The sequence below is a fragment of the Typopeltis vanoorti genome, chromosome 25, assembly GCF_054136105.1.
Source record: "Typopeltis vanoorti isolate ZY-2024b chromosome 25, IOZ_Tvanoo_1.0, whole genome shotgun sequence".
Lineage (NCBI taxonomy): Eukaryota > Metazoa > Arthropoda > Arachnida > Uropygi > Thelyphonidae > Typopeltis > Typopeltis vanoorti.
Window position 1 is genome coordinate 53,927,686 of NC_143573.1, and position 22,215 is coordinate 53,949,900.

Genomic DNA, 22,215 nt, shown 5'->3' on the forward strand with positions numbered 1-22,215 from the left:
CTTGAAGATGATCTACATGAAGGACGTCCAAAAAGTGTAAGCACACCAGAAATCATTGATCAGTACACAATATGGTATTGGATGACCAGCAAGTCAAAGTGCATGAAATTGCTGAGACTATAGGCATTTCAAAAGAACGTGTTGGATATATGGATATATTTTGCATGAAGAATTGCAAATAAAAAAGCTTTGCGCAAGATGGGTGCCGTGCAGATCAAAAACGCACTTGCATGAAAATCTCTGAGCAGTGCTTGGAGCGTTTTAACAAGAATAAAACTGATTTTGTGCATCAATTTATTACCATGGATGAGACTTGGATTCATCATTACACACCAGAATCCAAACAGCAGTCAAAACAGTGGACAGAAACCAGTTGGCACCAAAGAAGACAAGGTCGTGGCATCGGTGTTTTGGGATGCTAAAGGTATTCTGTTTATTAATTATCTTGAAAAGGGTAAAACAATAACTGGAGAATATTATTCCGATTTTTTAATCAGACTAGACAAAAAATTTGTGCAAAAAGACCCGGTTTGCAGAAGAAAAAATTATCTTTCATCAGGACAATGCACATGCCCACAAAGGTGCTTTGGCAATGGGAAAATTAAAGGATCTGCACTATGAATTAGTGGAACATCCATCCTATTCCCCAGATTTCGCTCCCTCTGACTTCTATCTCTTCCTAAAACTAAAAAAAAAAAAATCTTCCTCACTGGTCAGCGTTTTCTTCAAATCAAGAGGTGATTGCAGCTGTAGAGGAGTATTTTGCAGATCTTACTGAGAACTACTACAGAGACGTGATAATGGCACTGGAGCATAGCTGGAATAAATGTATTAGTCTTACGGGAGATTATGTTGACAAATAAAAATAATTTTGAAATTATGAATTTGTTTTTTCATTGTTAGGCCGAGAACTTTTCAGACCACCCACTTACATATATATATATATATTTTTATTAATTTTTATTTTTTTATTTTTTCAGTAAAGAAGACTAAATATAAAATGTAAAATTTCTTAGTGTCATAAAATACTAGTATTGGATATAATATGACATAACATAATTACATAGTATTTATGTAATTATATTATCTGTTTCTTTAATATAATTACTCAAAAGTGCACCTATGATCTTAACACGTTAACTGCCACGATACTAATTTTTTTCCATCTCCACAGGCCACTGTGCTGAATCTTGATATTATGTTATTCTAGTGATTATTTCATTTAACCACACTGTGAAAACAATTTTTTGTTTTTATTTAGATATTTATTCAATATGACACGCATGGTTTCTAGTGCACCAGGCCTTGCTTATATACAATCCATGCATTCAAATAGCTGCTGTGTAATAATGAAATAGCAGTGTTTCATAATAATGAAACACTGCTATTTCATTATTATTATTATTATTATTATTATTATTATTATATCACACCTCCAGGGAGTCCAAAGACTCATCGAGGGAGGGCATCAACTCTTTATCTCACTACTCCACCAACCTTCATCATCTGACCAACGTCATCTACCACTGACTACCACCACTCGTGCTTTCACAGACAATCACAAACATCCATGCCCATGGTAGGGTTCGAACCTGCAGCCTTTTGGCTGGAGTGCAGATACGCTACCCACTCGGCCAACCGGGCCAGCAAAAAAAAACTTCGCCCGAACAGGGACTTGAACCCTGGACCCTTAGGCTAAAAGCCTAATGCTCTACCGACTGAGCCATCCAGGTACTTGTTATTATTCATTGCGGAATAATGACAAGTTAACCTGTGAAACAGATACATATCACATGGTGCTAGCAGAAAATGTATGTGTGAGGCACACTTGTTGCATACAGCAGTCAACATGTTAAACTAGCTTTGCAAATGATAGAAGTGCACAAGATTACTATGCAACGAAAAGTGCATTGATTTTTCAGAATACATGTGTATACAATAACTGAAACATGTCACCTTCTGAATTAGTTCAGATAAAAAATATGTCACACCTGGATGGATGTCTAATAGTGAACAGTTAGAAGAATAAATATTCTTAAATATTGTGCCTTTTCTTCCTAATTATTCTTAATAGGAATATGTAAATAGTTAACTATAAATATTAGTTTAAAATAACTATTATCCCTAAATATTCTTAAATATGGTACCCTTTCTCCTTAACCATCCAATCCCAGTTTTGTAAAAATTGATATTCCATCTACAGAGCCTGTAGTAACTAAGTAAGAAAGAATATTATTAACTTTATACAGAATAAAAAATATCAAAATGCTGAATATAGTCGAAATAATAAATAATACATAAAATATTTATTTTTTTCATATATGGGAATGACATAACCATAGATTTCAAATTTTCATGCAAAGAATTTTCTCATGATGAGTTTTTGTGTGATTAATTTTCCAAATGGTTAATTTTCCCAACAATGAACTTTTTACGTGATTCATTTTCCCGTGATGAATTTTCTGCATAGAATTTTACTGCAATGAATTGTATGTACACGCCACGATCATATATGTAAAATATATGATTTTTCTACATATGACAAGTGGTGGCAGCATAAAATCATGACATTATTGGAAAATGAAACAGCAAAAATTTTCTAGGACTTGAGAATACGAAATCATCAGCCTTTGGAACACAATAAAATTTACATCGCAATCATTGAATGTCGACAAGTTTGGATTATGTACATTGTATTACCCCAGTGATAACAACATAAACACCAAAAAAATGGGGAAAAAATACTACACATCTAATTCTGGCAATCAAAGTTGGTCAGCTTTGTCTTAAACATACCAAAGTCATCCCAGCTGTTATCGATGCACTTGGTGAAATTTCAAAGACGTATCTAACTATTTGCAATAAACATTAATGAGTTAACATGTATTATCTCCACAAAATGGCATTACTTGGAACAGTCCATAATTTATGATATACCTAATGGACTATTCTCAGATTATTGGACAGAATCTGAATTGCACTATATCACCAGTCAAATTGTTAATTGTTGTTTGAATGATATCTTCTTCTTTTTTCTTTTTTTTTTGGCAGTGTTTCAGTTGTGTGAATAAAAGTCATAATATAACAGTTCATACTGAGTAGTAATGCTGTACTTACTCTTTCCTCATTTACCATGTCACCTTTCCCAGAGTGCTCTTTTAACTTGTGTAAATGATCATTGCTGCTCCACACTATACTTCCTTCATAATTTAATCCAGACCTTATTTTACCAAGCACATGCAAACAAAAGTTTTTGCATGAAATATTTTGGGGCAGTTATATATAGAGAGCAGAGAGCATAGTTGTTGGAAGTTTTTCCACTTGGTTATACTATAATTTAAAGATGCCTTGGTATCTTCAAAAAGAGCAGAGAGCAGTTTTATAACTGCTCTGTGTAACTAACATTGTGAAATTTCACATGTAAAGTAAAAATTTCATACACAGTAAAAAAAAAAAAAAAGTTGTTTACTTATGTATTGTATATTGTTCAATATGGTGCGAATGCATAACAGAACAAAAGGCAAGAGAGAATTTAACATGATGGTCTTTGTTTGCTTCAGTGTTTATGTTTGGGATGCTGTATTGAAGAACAAATGATTTGTGGAAGGAAAGTGAGTCTGGTTAGTGAATAGGTTGGAAGTGTTTTGAAAGTGTGTTCCAAAAATGTTAGGAGAGTAAAAAACATAATAGTAAAATGGTGAATGACAATTCAGGAAAATGTGAGCATTATTAAAATTGTAATGAAAGTAAAGTGATGGAGGTGAACACAGTGAACAGAGTATAAGTAATGGTATGAAAGAAACAGTCTAAGATGGAAATGATAGAGGAGTAATGAAAGATAGTGGGATTGCATAAAGGCTTTTGATAGGACAAAACCTTTGTCTGAATGACTCAAGAAACATCTGGCTAGTGGTATAGAAAAGAAGATATGATATAGAGGGAGCATAAGGAGAATGAGAGAGTATGATGATTCTATGGTAAGAGAATTTCATTCTTTAACATTCTATGATGTTAAAGGTAGGTTTTTCTGGTAATTTACTCTTTATTTTATAATAAAATGTGAGATCTGATCATCTAGGTTTCTTGGGAAAGCAGTAGAGTCAGAAAGGCTCCAGTGAAGATGAGTAACAGGTCTATGGAATATTCTTTTTCAGGATATATATTGAAGGTTTGGGGTTTGATAAATTGAAATGACTATGCAATCATATACAATAATGTTGCTGGACTATATATATCTTCCTGCTAAATGAAAAAGCAATTAGAAGGATGACATAGAATGTTACACTGTTAAGCAAATCAAAGTAAATGTGATATGAAGCTGGAGATATGCATAAAAGAGTGAAGAGTGATGGGCATAGACATTGAACAGTAGTAGAAAGTGGATGACTAAGAGTGTGCCACATAGGCCTTTACTTTGCCCACTGCTCTTTAATTTGTACATTAATGATGCAGGAAATTACTTAATTATAAAGATAAAGAGCCAATAGGCTTCATTTCGGCAATGTAAACATTATTTAAATTAAGGGGATATTAAATCCCACGTTGTTTTAAAACCAAATAAGAAACTCAAAGATCGGAATCAAAACGTTTCATGCCGAATATAGTATAGTAAACTATAAAAGTATCGGCGACTACTAGTGTGAGTTAAAGCATGTGTAGTTCAAAGTACGTAGTACAAACTAGGGCAACTCGTAGCAAAGGTGAGTAAAGCTCTGATCACTATTCTTAATATTTCCCACAATGTAAAACACATCTCCTAGGAGATGTATGATATTATACATTATGGTGGGAGGTCACTACCCAGACCAGTTTCAACCTTTTGTATAAGTGAAGCGGTCTCTAAAAATAAGACAATCCCGAAAGATCGCCCAAATCAGCGTTGTTCCACTCAGTGACAGGCTCACCCTATCACCCAGAAGAACTTCTCAGCATTGGCTCTACCCAGTGGCAGGCTCACCCCACCACCAAGCAGAGCCATAATCTCAGCGGTGGCCCCACTCAGAGACAGGCAAAAACCTACCTCCAAGTGGAGTCTCTCAAAGCCAGATCCGCCCCGCACCGGTTTCAACCCTCATTGGGGTCTCATCGGTGAGTAGCTAGGCCAAAGTAATACCAAGAAAAGAACTTATATACCTTGCTATACGAATTGTCAAAAAGGTGCACCATTAAGTTACTTAATTATAAAGAGCCAATAGGCTTCATTTCGGCGATGTAAACATTATTTAAATTAAGGGGATATTAAATCACACATTGTTTTAAAACTGATTGACTTTCTTAAAACCATTGTTTTAAGAAACTCAGTGATTGGAATCAAAGAGGTTCATGCTGAATATAGTATAGTATAGTAAACTATAAAAGTATCGGCGACTACTAGCATGAGCTAAAGTGATCAGAGCTTTACTCACCTTTGCTATGAGTTGCCCTAGTTTGTACTACGTACTTTGAACTACGTGCTTTAGCTCACGCTAGTAGTCGCCAATACTTTTATAGTTTACTATACTATATTCGGCATGAAACTCTTTGATTCCGATCTTTGAGTTTCTTATTCGGTTTTAAAACAATGTGGGATTTAATATCCCCTTAATTTAAAAAATGATGCAGGAAATGATTTAAAGAAAAATATCCAGTTGTTTGCTGATGATACAAAACTAGTAGAGCAATAGCTAGTGAAAGGAATGTGGCGAGGGCTGGGGAGTTCCTACAGGATAATTCAAATAGGTTGATAACATGGAGAAAAGGAAAGGTTATAATTTTAATGTATCAAAGTGTATCAATATGCACTGTGGGATGAAAAGATTGTGCTGTGCATTACATTGATAGAATTGAACTGGAAGGAATTGATGCAGCTAAGGATTTGGAGTGACTATAGACAGGGGTTTATGCTTAGAAGATGAATTTTACAGTTCATTATCCAGTATTACTCATGGGATTATCTGGATGCTAATGAGCATGCTGAGAAGCATAGTTAAGGGTGTTATTATCTTTTTGTTTATAAGGCTTTGAAACCTTCTGCACTACTGTATACTTAGACCTGATCATCTGGATTTCTTGAGGAGGTGAAAGTGCTAGATAGGATCCAGAAAAGATGAGGGATAAGCATAGTGACAGGTCTGTGGAATGCTTCCTATAAGGATAGAGTGTAGGCATGTGGTTAGAATTCGTTATAGGTTACCTGGAGGTTAATGAACATGCTGAGAAGCATAGTTAAGGAAGTTATTATTCCTCTTTATGAGGCTTTGACACCATCTAGACTACTGTGCCAAGGTCTGGTCATTAGGTTTCTAGGGGAAGCAGAAGAACCAGAGAGGATCCAGAGAAAATGAGTGCCAGGTCTATGGAATGCTCCTTTTCAGGATAGATTGAAGGTTTGTTAGAAACTGGGCAGAAAATATAGGACTTGAATAAGAACTCCTTTTAGTAGATGATGACAATAAGGGAGAGGAAAAGGATACACTCCTGGAAATATGTGTATGAATGTGATTAGAAAGTGTTCGAGGATTAGAGTTGTTTCTTGGAAAGTGGTGAGTTGGTGGAATTGGTTACCAGAGGCAGTTGAAGTGCTCTTTGTCAGTAAATTGGTTCAAGGAGGAGTGTGATGGGTATTGTAATAATGGTTATTATGAGTCTTCCACAAGTCTTCATATTCCAAAGAGATGTGAACATAATAATAATAATAATATTATTATTATTATTTCTTGTGAAGTATTTTTTCTGACCTTTATATTATAACTCATATTTAAATGCGTGGATATTATTATTATATTTTTAAATTTAATGAAAGGAATTTTTCATATAGTTTCATTTGGTTTTCCTGATGATATAAATATTCTAGGATTAGAACTGCCGATAATAGCACATGTGATGGGCTTCATTTGGGTTGAAGTAAAACAAATTGCTATACAAGGATTCAGGCGTTATTCCACATCTTTATGGAACTGGTAAGTGTCTTTAAATTTCCTGAACTGTTTTCCTAATTGTACATTCTTTGTTAAAATATATTATTATTACATAACACCTCCAGGGAGTCCAAAGACTCATCGAGGGAGGGCACCTACTCCACAACTCTCCATCTCCACCACTCCTCCTTGATCATCTACACCAATGCCATCTGCCACCGACTACCACCACTAGTATTTTTACAGACAATCGCAAGTATCCATACCCACAGTGGAATTCGAACTCACAGCCTTTTGGCTGAAGAGCAGATACGCTAGCCACTCAGCCAACCAGGCTTTATTACTTTATTGTTATATTTTTAGCATATTTTTTTTGTATGAGTGATATGTTTTTTATAATATCAACTCTGCCTAAATCAGGATCCCATTTATATATTTCATGAAAATCTTGATATTACACTCCATGGGAACAGTATGAGGAACTGCTTCTCAAAGGGAAAAAAAAAAAAAGGACATAGCACATAAATAGAATGAAAGAAACTGAACTGTGTGGATGTTAACTAGCTACTCATTGTTTTTACAGGTTTAAAGAAAACAAAGAATGATATTGGCAGTGCAGCAGAACAGCATCCATAAAAAGAAAGAAATTTAAAAAAATTAAAAAACAAAAGAAGTGCTACAAAAATTACAGAGAACAATAAAACACCTACAAAAAAAAGCCAGAAAAAAAAATTCTGTACAAAAAAAAAAGTCTTCCACATCCATTTCATGAACATCTGAACCCTTAAACAAAAGTTAATGATGTACACTGCCACTCGCACACTACAGTTTGTGAGTGGCAGTGCACATTGTTTCCTCACTGTTCCTCACTTTGTTTCCTTCATTTGCTGCTTCTACTGCTTTTCTATTTCAGATGACCATGCAGATCTTTTTGATTATTTATCTCAAAAAAGTTGATTTTATACAATCTAATTACCAAACAGGGACTGAAGAATACGAAATATTACATAGAGAAGTCAGAAGAGTCTGCAAGCAGGACAAGGAAAAGTTCTATACTAATAAATGTGAAGAAATAGAGTTCCAGATGAGGAGGCACAATTATAAAAAGATGTTTTATTTAGTTTGTGACTTAAATCACTAGTTTAAGCCTAAATTGAATGTCATCAATGACAGGAATGGAGCATTACTAACAGAAGAGTTTGAAATCGAAAACAGGTGAAAAGAATACTGTGAGGAACTGTACAGCAGAGTGGATAAAGAAAATGTGGAGCCCTCTCACCAGGAAAATTTTAATTTGGAACCTCCTCCACTTAGGCATGAAGTTGAAAGAGCATTTAAGCAGCTTAACAGCAATAAGGCTCCAGGTGCAGATGAAATCCCAGCAGAGTTAATTAAGGCCACAGGGGACAGAGGGATAAGAGTGTTTCATAGATTTATTACAAGGATATGGGAGACAGGAACATGGCCTAGAGACTGGAAGAAGTTGGTTTTCATACCACTACATAAGAAAGGTGATATGAAGGCATGCAAGAATTATAGAACTATCAGTTTAATGTCTCATGCAAGCAAAATTTTATTGAAGATCATGCTTAATAGGATTGAGGCCAAAGTTGAGGCAGAGATGCCTGAGGAACAAGCAAGTTTTAAGACAGTTAAGCACACCAGATATCAGATCTTTTGCCTTAGATAGATCATAGAAAAATATAAAGAATTCAGACTCCCTCTGGTAATGTGTTTCTTAGACTGCTCTAAAGCTTTTGACTGTGTTGAGCATGTGAAACTGTGGGAAGTAATGAAAAGAATGGGTTTTCCTCAACACACTATCAGGTTGATAGCCAACATGTATAGGGAGCAAGAAGCCACAGTAAGAACAGGTGTTGGATTGACTGACTGGCTTCAAGTTGGAAAAGGAGTTAGGCAAGGATGTTTACTTTCTCTTCACTTGTTTAGTATATATGCAGAGGACATCATGCATGAAGCATTGGATGAGCTCAGGACAGGAATTAGGATAGGAGGTAGATTGATCAGTAATCTGAGGTACGCTGATGATATAGTACTCCTTTGCAATGACATGGAAGAACTAGGACTAATTCTTGACAAAGTTAACAAGACCAGTAATAACAGAGGACTTCAACTCAATCCTAGCAAGACAAAGATTATGGTTCAGAAGAAACATGGCCAGAAGAAATAACCAAAAAACTAATACCTCATTATGCCTGTGCTCCCAGAATTTATGGCCTGCCAAAAATACACAAAACAAACACACCACTATATCTGATAGCTGAAGGAATCGACAGCCCGAATTACCACTTGGCCAAGCAATTAGTGACCACACTAAAGGAATTGGTAGGTCATTCCCCCCTCCTACATAAAAAATACACAACTTTTTATAAATAAAATCAAAAACATCACTCAACGACCAAGATTTATTAGTCTGCTTTGACATAACTGCCCTTTTCACCAATGTCCCGATCAATGATACTATTATTCTCCTACAGAACATATTTCTGCCTGACATCATGGCCCTCTTTGCCCACGTACACCGCTCCAGGTATTTTGTGTGGCAAAACAATTTTTACCTACAAAAAGAAGGTATGGCCATGGGCTCACCACTTTTTCCCCCAATAGCTAACTTTTACATGGAAAACTTTGAGCAACGAGCTCTAGATATGGCCATCCTAAAGCCTAAAGTCTGGCTCAGATATGTTGACGATATTTTTGCCATTTGGCCCTACAGCCGCAAAACACTAAATACATTCCTCAGCCACCTGAACAAACAACACAAATGTATCCAATTCACCATGAAATCGAAAACAACCACTCTCTTCCTTTTCCAGACACACTCATCACACATCTTCCCTCAGGCTGTCTCTCCTTCTCTGTCTACCACAAACTTACACACACAGAGCAGTACATACACAAAAATTCATACCACCACGCAGTACAAAAACTAGGAGTCATAAGCACCGTGAAACATGGAGCACTAACTATTTGCTCAAATGAGCAGGCTCTAAACCAGGAATTCGAGATCATTAAAGATACATTTATAAATAAATGGCTATAATAAAAAACAATTCACAAGATCCTTCACAAAAACATCACTAAAAACAAAAAATATTTTAAGAATGCGATATCCATACCATATGTCAGAGGCATTTCAGAAAAAATAGACAGAACACTACACAAATACAACATCAAGACTATCTTCAAACTCCCGACAAAATTAAGAAGTCTACTCAGTTCTTCCAAAGATCCACTTCCACACTTGGCCTACCCAGAGGTTTACAGAATCCATTGTATATGTAACCTACCCTACATAGAGGAAATGGGAATCACTATACCAATCAGGAAAGAAGAACACAAATGACACATTAAATACCTCCATTATGGAAAATCGACCTATCAGGCCACGCACTCCATACATACCATAGAATCGACTGGAAAGGCACCAAATCCCTACACCACACCAAAACCTGGTTTGAATTTAAAGAAGCATGTGAAAGGATTGAATGTAATCCAAACCTGAACAAAAATGATGGACTAATCATTCCTAGAATGTGGAGGACCCATCTGCAACCATTATAGCAACTGAAACAAGCCCAGAAGGAAATCTCAATACGAGAGGACTTAGGAAAGATTATTGTAGTTCTGTTTGTAATAATTTTTTTAACACTATTTTATTTTATTTTTATTTTTTTTTAGGCCTGTGTAGCTCAGTGGAAGTGGTGCTTGCACCCTCTGCGCTTGGTCACTCGAAGTTAGACTTAAGTTCAAGTCTAGTCGCCGACTGGAGGAACTTTTTCTAAGCCTTTCTTCAACTGGTTCCCAAGTTAGTCGATCTCTGGCACAGGCAAGCAGGTTTTTCCTCCCATAAACTTGGGTTTTTCGTCCCGTAAACTCAAGAAAATCGACTGTAGTACCCACATTATTTCAGACAGTAACATATCTTGTTAGGGTTAGGTACCAGCACTTGTTTGCCAGCCTCTTCATTGGTGGCTGCTATAATTAGTGTTAGACATGGGCAAGCTATCTCTGATTGGCTACCGGTGGAGATTGAACTACCCATTCAGTCTCCAAAAGGTAGATAGGGTATAAAGGCCTCGCCTACTCCCTATAAGGGAATAAAAGGCGTTAGCTGATTTATTTTTATCTTTTATTTTTATTATTTTTATTTTATTTTATCTTTATTTTTATTTATTTTTATTTTTTTTCTCACTAGAGGTCAAGCTAGATAAACAGATTGAAATGCAGCTTAGTTTCATTTTATCTTTGTAGAGTACAAGAGCATGTTGCTTGTTTTCTTATACCGGCAGTGAAGTAGCTAGAGTTTTTGCCCCCTCCCCGGGCCGTCCCTGAGTTTACCGCCCCTCTCAATAAACACCAAAAATACTACAAAAAAGTCAAAACGACACACAGCGAAATAAATTAAAACACTATATTTTTTTTTGAAGTAAAACTTTAATTTCATCATCCTAAAATGTTATTTTTCTTGCTTTTCTATTAACAAAATCATCGATGACATTGGCGTAGTCTATTTCATAGTAATGTAGGTAATTCATAATCGATTTTATTTAGAAAAACTCCTCTCACTTACAGCAGTCGTGAGGAAAATTCGCATTAGTATTATAATATTTGGGAATGAGTTCTTGAGACTGTATTTTAGAATTAACTGCAAAAGTTCAAACGATTCAAAGTGCTGCCTGGGGCAGACTGCCCCCTCCACTCCTCCTTAGCTACGCATCTGTATACAAGTAACTCTTATATAACGCGGTACTTATACAATGCAGTTTCGATAATACACGATCTATAAATTGTAGTAACCCTTGTTCAATGCGGTTTTGATATAACATGGTTTACAAATTATAGTAACCTTTTATCTTTTAATATATTTTTCACTGCACGACTTAAAAATTAAATTTTATCTTTTAAATTTGTGTCTACCCACATCACGCATGTAGTTATAAGTAGCAAATATATATTAGGGGGAAATACCCTTTAGCATGCATGTACGTCAATTGTTTACCGTATAAAGTGTTTATTGTTGAAAGTTGTGTTCGTTTGTGAAAGTTGTGTTTTTGCCAGGAAAGTGCATTAAAAATCATAAGTGTGTTAATCTCAAGCTGAGCACTTTATTTTCCAGTGAGTTACATACATAATTAATATGTGATGCTTTTTTTTAATGTAAAAAAAAATATTTTAATAGTAATGACCACTAAAACTGCAACGAAAGGGAAAAAACTAACATTGAAAAGAAAATATACAATATATAGTAATCTAGAAGGAATAATTAAAGGTCAAAGCTGAATAACTGGGAGTAGATCCCCATTTTATCTATTACGGAATGCAGAGAACTGACCAGGGTATTTGATATAATGTCCAGTCCTCACCTTGTGATGTACCCCCTTAGTAGTTATCTACACAAATACTGAATGAACAAGAATGTGCTGGCAGATTGGGATTTAGCTGATCAAATTGTATTCTTATTGGCTATTGCCCAGTTAAACAAAGCCCTTATTATTTTCTTCAGAGAACCAGAGTAAGCAGCAAAAAGTCAGCTACTGGAACAAATCCTGCAACAAATACCAACTCAACATCAGCAAAGTTCAAGTTTGGCACCATCAACATAAGAAGCATCAATGAAAAGGAAATAGAACTAACTGAAGAATAGGATAAGTACTAGATTGACCATAGGCAATACCAAAACAAAGAAAACAAAAACAGGTGAGATTTTTCTGAGCAACAAATATAAGATGTTATGTTAAGGCAGTAATGATAAGGGAAAAGAAGGAGTAGCTATAGCATATGACAATAAATAGGAGGATAATCTTCTTGAATGGCAGACAGTATCAATTAGTATCAATTAGAGTGATACAGGCAAATATCACACTGGGGAACTGGACAACGAGACTTATTTGAAAATATCCAAGTCTGGCTACAGGAAATGTATCCAAGGAATGGAAGGAAGGTAAGATAGTGCCATTGCATAAGGGTGGTAGCAGACTGGAAGTGTATAATTATAGGCCTGTTTGTGTCTCATCAGTATTTGTTAAGGTCTTCGAGAAATTAGTGAGGGACTATACAGTGTTGGGCAGATGAGGGTAATGTTATCTGTGAGAATCAACATGGATTTTTTAAGGGGTGCTCTTGCTTAAGTAATATGATTGCCTTTTATAATAAAGTGACAAGAGCAGTTGATGAGGGAAAGGCATACACTGCCATTTTTTTTTGATATTGCAAGAGCATACACTGCTATTTTTTTTTTTTTTGATTTTGCAAAGGCATTTGACAGGGTTCCACATGATAAGCTGATATTTAAGTTACAGCACATGGATTTAGATGTTGGGTTAGTCAACTGGATTCAGGATTGGCTGTCTGATAGGTATCAGAGAGTTGTGTATGGTGGAGCAATATCAAGGAAGCAGAGGGGTACAAATGGGGTTCCACAGGGCTCAGTACTGGGACCTGTATTGTTTAACCTTTATATCAATGACATTATCAATGGATTGCAAGGGGATATTCAGTTGTTTGCAGAAGATGTGAAGCTGGGAAGGTTTATTAGTAATAATCATTTGTAAAAAATGATTATGCATCTTCAGATAGAAATTAGGGAACTCACTGATCAGTAAAATACAAAGTATTAATTTCACTTTATATAGTATAAAATAAAAATATGAAAAAAAGCTAAATAAAATTTAATTAAATAAATAATATTTAATTAGATTTTATTTATATATAGAAATATATATAATAAATTATATTTTCTAAAATATTTCTTGTTTTGCATTTGTTTTTCATATACTGTATCATTATGATATTGTTTCAATTTTCTGGTGATGTCTTTTCTGTGAATTGCCATTAGAAATGTGCTTTCCAGGGTTACACTCTCCCAAAGAATTTGGCATGTTGTCAAATGATAAGTTCATATTTAATTTGTAAAACATATGGATTTTGATAAGGTTAGTAAATTGGATTGTGACTTGGCTGTTTAATGGAGATATTATAGAGTTGTGTATGGGGTAGCAGTAATGGGGAAAAGGAAATTCCTAAGCAGTGTTCCATAGGGCTCAATACTGTTGTTCAGTGATATTATAACTGGAATGCAGGGATATTATCACTGGAAAGCTAAAGAGGGTTATTATTAATAATAACTCTGATGATGTGGCTCCTCAGAAAGATTTGAATAATCTAGAGATTTTGGTAGGCAAATGAATAGTAGCCTCCATAGCTCAGTCACTATAGATGAATCCCTTTAGTCAGAAAGGTTTGACCAATTAGTGATGTGAGGAACCTTTATCTGGTCTCTTTTGACGAAAGGTGAGTTAGCCAGTCTCATATGGTGGGGGTGGTGGGTAGGGTTTCACCTGGAAACTCGGATTTTTCGTCCCCCAGAACAGGAAAACCAACCAAATGAACATACACGGATTACACTTACTCCTTGTTGCATCCTTAGGGAATGTGGTTTGATGCACAGCATGGACTTGGTTTATAAATTGGTGACTTTTGGTTTAGTATCTCATGTTTCACTAATTTTTGAATGCTTTGGAACTAAGAATTCAGTACTTTTAGGATAACTAATGCAAATTCAGACATAAAATTTTGTTAGGAAAGTAATATTACTATATTTTTGTGAAAATAATAATTTACTTCAGTTTCAATTTGATAAATTTTTGAAAATAGGTATGATGTATCATATCTTGGAGTGTTTGTACTTATTTTTCTGTTTTGGGGAAAATCATATTTTGTGGTTAAGAAAGCTAAAGATCATCATCTTCTTGAAAGAAAATACTGGCCTGGTAATGATGCAACCCTTATTCATGAAGGATTATTTTCTGTTGCTACTATTATGGCATTTGGACGTTTGTTGTATTTTTGCCAGTTGAATTTTCAACTTGGTCCTCTTCTTGTAAGTATATCTTTCGGTTTTAAAAATTTTCTTATTATTATCATTATGATTATTATTGTTATTATTTTTATCATTCAGATATCTCTATAACTTATAGGATACATCACAGGAGGCTCACTAATCTGGGATATAGATGCTTAGATGTTGATGTATAGAGGGGAACATATCTAGGAGTAATAATTAATTAACTACATTTATTTAGGTATTAAATTATTAAGCCAATATTTTGTATTTCACCAGAGCATCTTTATGGGCACAAGGAAATAAACTAAGCACATGCACACAGGTACACAAACAGGAAGACAAACACAGACTGATTGAAAAAAAAAAAAAGAAGGTGGGGGACCCTGCATTCCTAACTGGGCACCTTCTTTAGTTGTAGTGATGGGATCTTGCTGAAAAGTCTCAAGAAGACGGTCTCCCAGATTTTTGGTATTGCAAGTCAGCCAAATTTGTTTGGCTGCCTTGGATTTGGAAAGTGCTGTAGTGCTGGGGCAAATTCTGAAAATAGTCCCTCAGATTTATATCTGCATCAGTATTACAAGGGGTGTTTTTTTTTTTTTATTTCATTGGATTTGATAATCTTTTTTCATTGCATGGGTCTGTCACCTCATACAGACTCCATTATGTACACTACAGCTGTAATGTCAATAATGGACATCATTTCTTGATTCCTCCAGACAGATGTTAACTGTTCTTCCAGTTTGTCCAAAGCATGTTAGTTTACAGGAGCAAGGGACCATAAACACCAGGATGATGAAGATGACAGAAAGGATATTTTGGTAAACACATAAGAGTAGCTAATTTTTATGGCTTTGAAGGAGGTCCGTATATTATATCTCTTTAAAAATATGCAGTTTTTTCTGAAGTTTCCCAAATGTGGGGGATGTGGATTCTTGCGTTCTGAATTTGGGGTGGAGGATAAGCATATTACATTGATTTCAATTTAGTGTCTAGTGTGGTTAGAGCAGACTATCTTTCTGACCACAGAGATGAATATAGAGAAAACTGATATGAGATTTTATCAGAACTTTGGAATACTAGATAACTTACTAAGGCTTGCAAGATTGACAATGAAAAATTCAGAACAGATTGGAAGATGAAACAATTTAATAGATACCTTTCCTGTAACTCCAGGATAAAAACAGCAATCATCTAGCTCCAGTATTTTTAAACTTTGCTTTTGGAATACATTATTCAAATATTGCCAGTAGATACTAGAGGCACTATAATAAATAAACCATCTCAGGCTGAAGCATATTCAGATGACATTAACAACATGTTGAGAACTGACAAAGTGGAATTCCATATTTAAAATTAGATAAATTAGCATGAGACAGGACTAAAAATTAATCAACCAAAAAAAAAAAAAAAAACCCAGCAGAATGTTTAATAGGAAGAATCAGTTAACTGAGATATGTGTGTGAAAATTGAGAACCTTGAAATAGAGAAACAAATTTAAAAAAAAAGTAAATATTTAGGGTTAATAATTATACACCAACCATAAGAGGTGGTAGAAGACATAATAGAATAAAAAGGTGTTGTGATTCCTTTTTTTTTTCTCTCTCTCTCTCTTTCTCTCTCTATCTCTCTGTTCCATATCAAAAGATATCCATTGGAAAAGTAAGTTATGAAATATATAAATCCATAATTTGTCCGATTGCTACTTATTAATGTGAAACCTGAATATTTACAGCAAGGTAGAGTATTTGATTTTACCTTTAGATAGAAGAAAAATCCTTAGAAAAACATCTGGTCCAGTGAATGATAATGGTCTCTGCAGGAGCAGATGCAACCATCAGTTATATACTAACTTTATAAGGAACCTACAGTATCTAGTTCAGTCAAGTTCAGATTCTTGGAGTTGACAGGTCATGTTTTTCAAATGGAACTTGAATGTCCTAAGAAAACTATAATTTTTAATAAAAAAGAAGAATAAAATATATAGCCAATTAGTAAGCATATATTGCAATGTCTAAACTGAGAAAGCAAAGTTTTAAAGATAGATGCCTACATCCTGGATTTGTTGGCTCCAAGGATGAAGATAAAGAATCCCAGGAAGTCAAGCATCAATTTTGGATACAGAGCCATAATTAATATGGAATGCATTACAGTGAAACAATTGTTTATTGTTTGGATATTAATATTCTGCTCCGATACCCAAGATATTTCCATTTTCATTTTCTTGTAAGCATTTCAACTTGATCATTGAGGATCTTTTTTTCATGTGTGTGTGTATGTGTGTGTGTGTGTGTTTGAAAAAAAAAAAGTTTTCAGTTACTTTTCAGGATACAGGAGATTGAGGATTCTGGATTTGAGTATTGGATGCTATTGTAGTAGCCAGTCATATGAAGGCTTCAGTGGGGGAATAGAATATATGTACTTATAAGCATAAAATTATGAGAGATTGTGAGGGCAGATTGTAGCAATATCATGGAAAGAGGAATTAGTGGGAAAAGGAATCAAGCAGTCAGTATCAGATAATGTAAGAAATCTTAATAAGACAGAAGTGAAATCTACCAGTTGCAAAACTGATCAATGAGTATGAAGAAAGAGGTTGCTGAAGAGCTAGAGCAAATGAATAATCACACAGAGTATAATATGCAGGCTAGGAACATGTCATTTTTGCTAAGAGAAAACATTGCATGAGTAGTCGCTTACCTAACAGGCCAAAACACCCCAGTAATTTTTTTTAGATTTGTAGTTATTAGGAAAAGAATAATTATTGATGGATGATTTTGGTTGCTGAAAACAGTCATCATGCAGAATTATTCATCATTTTATTACAGACAATTCATGCTGGTGAGAGAAAGAGAGAGTGAGAGATTTCTTCAAAACCTGAAACATGGATGGAATAGTGAAAAAAGTGGAAGCTAGTGAATTAGAGATATACAGTGTTATGTAAACTTAGTGTTAATAAAGTCTGCATGATATATTTTAACCACACTACCGGCCAGGATGTATATATACGTCCAAGTTACCATGGGTGCAAAGTGCATATTAAAATTGTAATACCATTGACATTACATTGAAATATATGATGGATACGAAGCCTATGAGGATGCATATTTGATCCATAATGGCTGGTAAGGTGGTTAAGAGAATGTTCCAGAGAGTTAATATGTCATTGTTTTACTTGTTTAACAATAGAATAAAAATACCTTAATACCAATGCACAATAACAAAGTACCTTTCTAAACTAGAAGTTACAAATTACACGTAGTTTGTGATTTTGTGTTGGAGAGATTAATGAAGACTAAGATCCAGTATTTGTAATAGATGAGGGTTATTCATTGCTGTTAACATGGATTTTTTACTGGCAGTCGTGGTTTATTATTATTATTATTATTATTATTATTCGTGACACCTCCAAGGAGTCCGAAGACTCATCGCGGGAGGACACTTATTGTACAACTCTCCATCTCCACCACTACACCGTTTAGCAGCTTAGCAACAAATATAATCTTCCCTGCTCCTTGTCTAACCCCTCTGTCACAATAGGGTGACAGATGAGCTAGGCAAAGGGCAATGACTATTAAATTCAACAATGTACATCTAGATTTTCTTAATTCCTTTGGCTACATGACTGTGTGTTTTTGGTGGAGTAGCAGTGCTACATATTACTAGGGAATTATTATGGATGGTTTCCCATTAGTATTCTAAGTCCATAGATAGGTGAGTTCATAAAACTAATTTGCCTGTTTTTAGTAATAAAAACCCAAGTTTCAGAAGGAAAAAACTTCTATCTCCATATAAGACCAACTAATTTATCTTTGATAGTAAAGTGCCAATAAAGCTTTTTTGCATTACAGATGGGATTCGAACCCAGGTCTTTCCAGTCTCCATCAAAACCAAGCTATGCAGGGTCACATGACTGGATAGTAATTACATTCGTGAAGATATGGTTGGATAATAGATTAGTGAGTTAGGGAGGAGATTTGACTATCAGATAGATGGCAGAAGTAGCATATGGTGGAACAGTATCTCAGAAGAAGAAAGCCGTTAGTGAGATGCCACAGGATTCTGTTTTAGGACTGTTTAATATTTATTTAACTTACATAGTAATGATATGTTGAGTAATTTATCAAACATGTTCGGTTGGCTGTAGATGATACTAATATAGTGAGAGTTGTGAGGAGTAATGCTGACCATGCCATCCAGAATGAGGACTGCCAGGTTAGCATAACAAAATGCAAGATATATATACAACTAGACATTCTGTGAAAAAGGAGTTGAAGTTTAGGGGAATACATTACAAGGATTATGAAGATTATTGACACAATATAATTATCATAATTGTGATGTATGATGTTATTATTATTAACATTTGACCTCCATGGAATCAGAGACTCATCATAGGAGGTACACACTACTAAACATAATACTCATCCAACCATGCTTTAAACTGATTCAATGCATTCCACTCACCAACCACTCTCTATGCAAAGAACATACTTCTCACTCCTCTGCTCACATCCTCCTTATACTATTTTCATCAATGGTCTCTTGTTTTATCCCCCCTTCCATTTTATGAAAAATCCCTTCCATGTCGACCCAATCTTCTTCTTCTTCTTCTTTCACTCTGCCTTATCCCATGTTAAACGGGGTCGGCGCACCAATCTTTAACCTTCCTCTTCCAAGTTCTCCGGTCCAGGGCATCCTTCGGACTCCATCCTTTCTCCCTAAGATCCTCTGTCATCTTATCCCTCCACCTGAGCTTGGGCCTGCCTCTTTTCCTCCTTCCCTCCAACTCCATATACTCCACTCGTTTACCAACATACTCCTCACCCTCTCAACATGTCCAAACCACCTCAACCTACTTTCTTGTATCTTCTTGCCAATTGGTCCCACCTTAACCGTCCCTCTGATGTAGTCATTCCTTATCCTGTCCTTCTTTGTCACACCACTCATCCATCTCAACATCTGCATCTCCGCTACCTCCATCTTCCTCTCCTGTGCCTTGGTTATAGGCCACGCCTCTGCACCATGGAGCATCGCCGGCCTCACCACCATCTTATAGAGCTTTCCTTTCCTCTTACAACTCACTCTCTTGTCGCACAGGACCCCGCTCATCTTCCTCCAACTCATCCAACTGCATGTTATTCGGTGCTGTATTTCCTCATCCAGGTCACCATTCCTCTCGACAACCGACCCAAGGTACTTGAATTTCTTCCCTGAAATTAGCCTTTCACCCTGGAGTCGTATGACGATATCCTCGTCACTCCCCATTGACATATATTCAGTCTTCACCCGGTTAATTCTCATGCCGCTCTCCTCCAATGCCTTTCTCCACTCTTCCAGGGTATTTTCAAGCTTCTCTTGGGATAATTCGCATAGAACAATGTCATCGGCAAACAGCATGCTCCATGGTGCCTCCTTCTTGACATCCTCCACTAGTACATCCATGACCAGGTCAAAGAAGTAGGGGCTCTTCCATGTCGATCCGATAACAACCTCAAATTAGCTTATATGTCTCAATCATATCCCCCCCTCCTTCCTCCTATTCATGAGACTCCGCAACTTACATTCTTTCAATCCGTCCTCGTACTCCACATTCCAAAGACCACTGACCGCCTTTATGAATCTTCTCTGGATCCTTTCCAACACATCCTCATCATCATGAAAACCTGGCAACCAAATCTGTGCATAATAATCCATATGAGACCTGATCAAGACCTTATACAGTGGATTCATAAGCTCTCTATTTTTGCTGTCAGTGCCCTCTGCTTCATTGCCATTATCTGATGTGACGTCTTCACAACTTGTGAAATGTGGCCCCTGAATTTCAGGTCCTTGTCCACCATCACTCCTAGATCTTTCATCTCCTCTGCTTCCATTAAAGTTTCCCTACCATGTGCATACTTTGCATCCCATCATTGCTTACCAACTCTCAAAACCTTACACTTTGCAACATTAAACTGATTGTTCCACTTGCCTGTCCATTCATGCAATCTATTCAAGTCCTCTTGTAAAAGGCTATAACATTTGCTTGACTCTCCCCAGTTTTGCTTCATCTGCAAACAGCTGTATATCACTAGTTAAACCCATCCCAATATCATTAGCATACAAATTGAACAACAATGGCCCCAAAACTGACCCCTGCAGCCAAGTGATCATTTCATTGTATAAAGCATTATTCAGATAGTCTGGACTACAGTGCACAGATTTAGAGGGGGGGGATGATAAAGGAACTTAAAAGAGACTCCAGAGTTTGAGTATGATAATATCACATCAATTTTTCAAATTCATTTTTTATGAACTTGGAAAGTGTATAGAAAAATGAAATAAAAGAATAAATTGAAAGAGGAAATTTGATGCTAAACTTTATGATAAGGAACCGTTGAATGCTATGAACACATTTTACAAGAAAAGATCAAACTAAAAATGGACAAACAAAAAGTGTATTCAATTATATCCTATCTTCTGTCAGCATTCATTAAGTGTAACAGATAAAACAATTTGGCCTAGAATGGATGACTAATGAAATCAAACAGGAATTGTGGATGTAAAAGAGGTTGTGAAAAGCATAAAGAGAGAGTTTTAGAGCAGTTGCATGGGAAATATAAGCTGCAAGCCAGGAAGATAAGATCAAAATGGACTACTAGAAGGGATTAGCACTATAATCCAAGGAAAACTATATGAAATTCTTTCGATATATGGCCAGTAAGAGAAAAAATTATTATGAATGAACCTAATAGATGGAAAAGGGAATAAAGTGGCTAGTGCAGATGATATAGATAGTGGAGCTGTTTAATTATTCAGTTTATTGGGACATTTCATCCTGGAATAGCAGGTTTCATTCCTTGAATAATGGGAAAGATTGAAAGCTTAGAAATGCATGAGGAGAATATATTTAAAATATTAAGTTCTCTGGAAGTTATTAAGGCAGTGGGACTAGATGGAATTTCACTGTGTTTTGAGAGAACATGCTAAGGAACTGACAGCTTCATTGAACAAATTGAGCTGGCTATTCATTAAAAGTCTAGCTAAAAAAAAAGTGCCCAATCAGTGGAAGGAGAGCAAGGTAGTGCCATTGCACAAGGGTAGTGGTAGCATGCAGGCATCAAACTATATAGACCAGTTTGTGTTTCTTCTATGGTCATTGTTAAGATTTTGGAGAAATTAGTAACAGATAGTATACAAAATAGGACAGATGAGAATAAATTATGTTTATCAGTAATGAAATTATGTTTATCAATCTTGTGTGGATATTCAGTTCTTCTAGGATATTTTGTTTGTTTGTTTTTCTGTCCAAGACACTCTTAACAATCTTCTCCAGCACCAGAGCTAGAATGCCTCAATTCTTCTTTTGTCATCTTTTGTCATTGTCCAATACTCAGAAGCATAGAGAAAGATAGAAAAAACTAAGGTTTCTACAGGCTTAATTTTGGTCTTTTTAGAGATGTCCTGTCTTTC

General features: G+C 35.6%; 1 protein-coding gene across 3 annotated transcripts in view; it reads left to right on the top strand.

Moving 5' to 3' along the window:
* Nucleotides 1-22,215, top strand: part of LOC150092751 (short transient receptor potential channel 4-like) — a 443,103-nt gene that overhangs the window by 277,983 nt on the left and 142,905 nt on the right. For all 3 annotated transcript variants that reach the window (XM_090414697.1, XM_090414698.1, XM_090414699.1), the window contains 2 exons: nt 6,833-6,938; nt 14,574-14,799. In XM_090414697.1, coding sequence (XP_090270823.1) covers nt 6,833-6,938; nt 14,574-14,799 — 332 coding nt within the window. The remainder of the gene's footprint in view (nt 1-6,832; nt 6,939-14,573; nt 14,800-22,215) is intronic.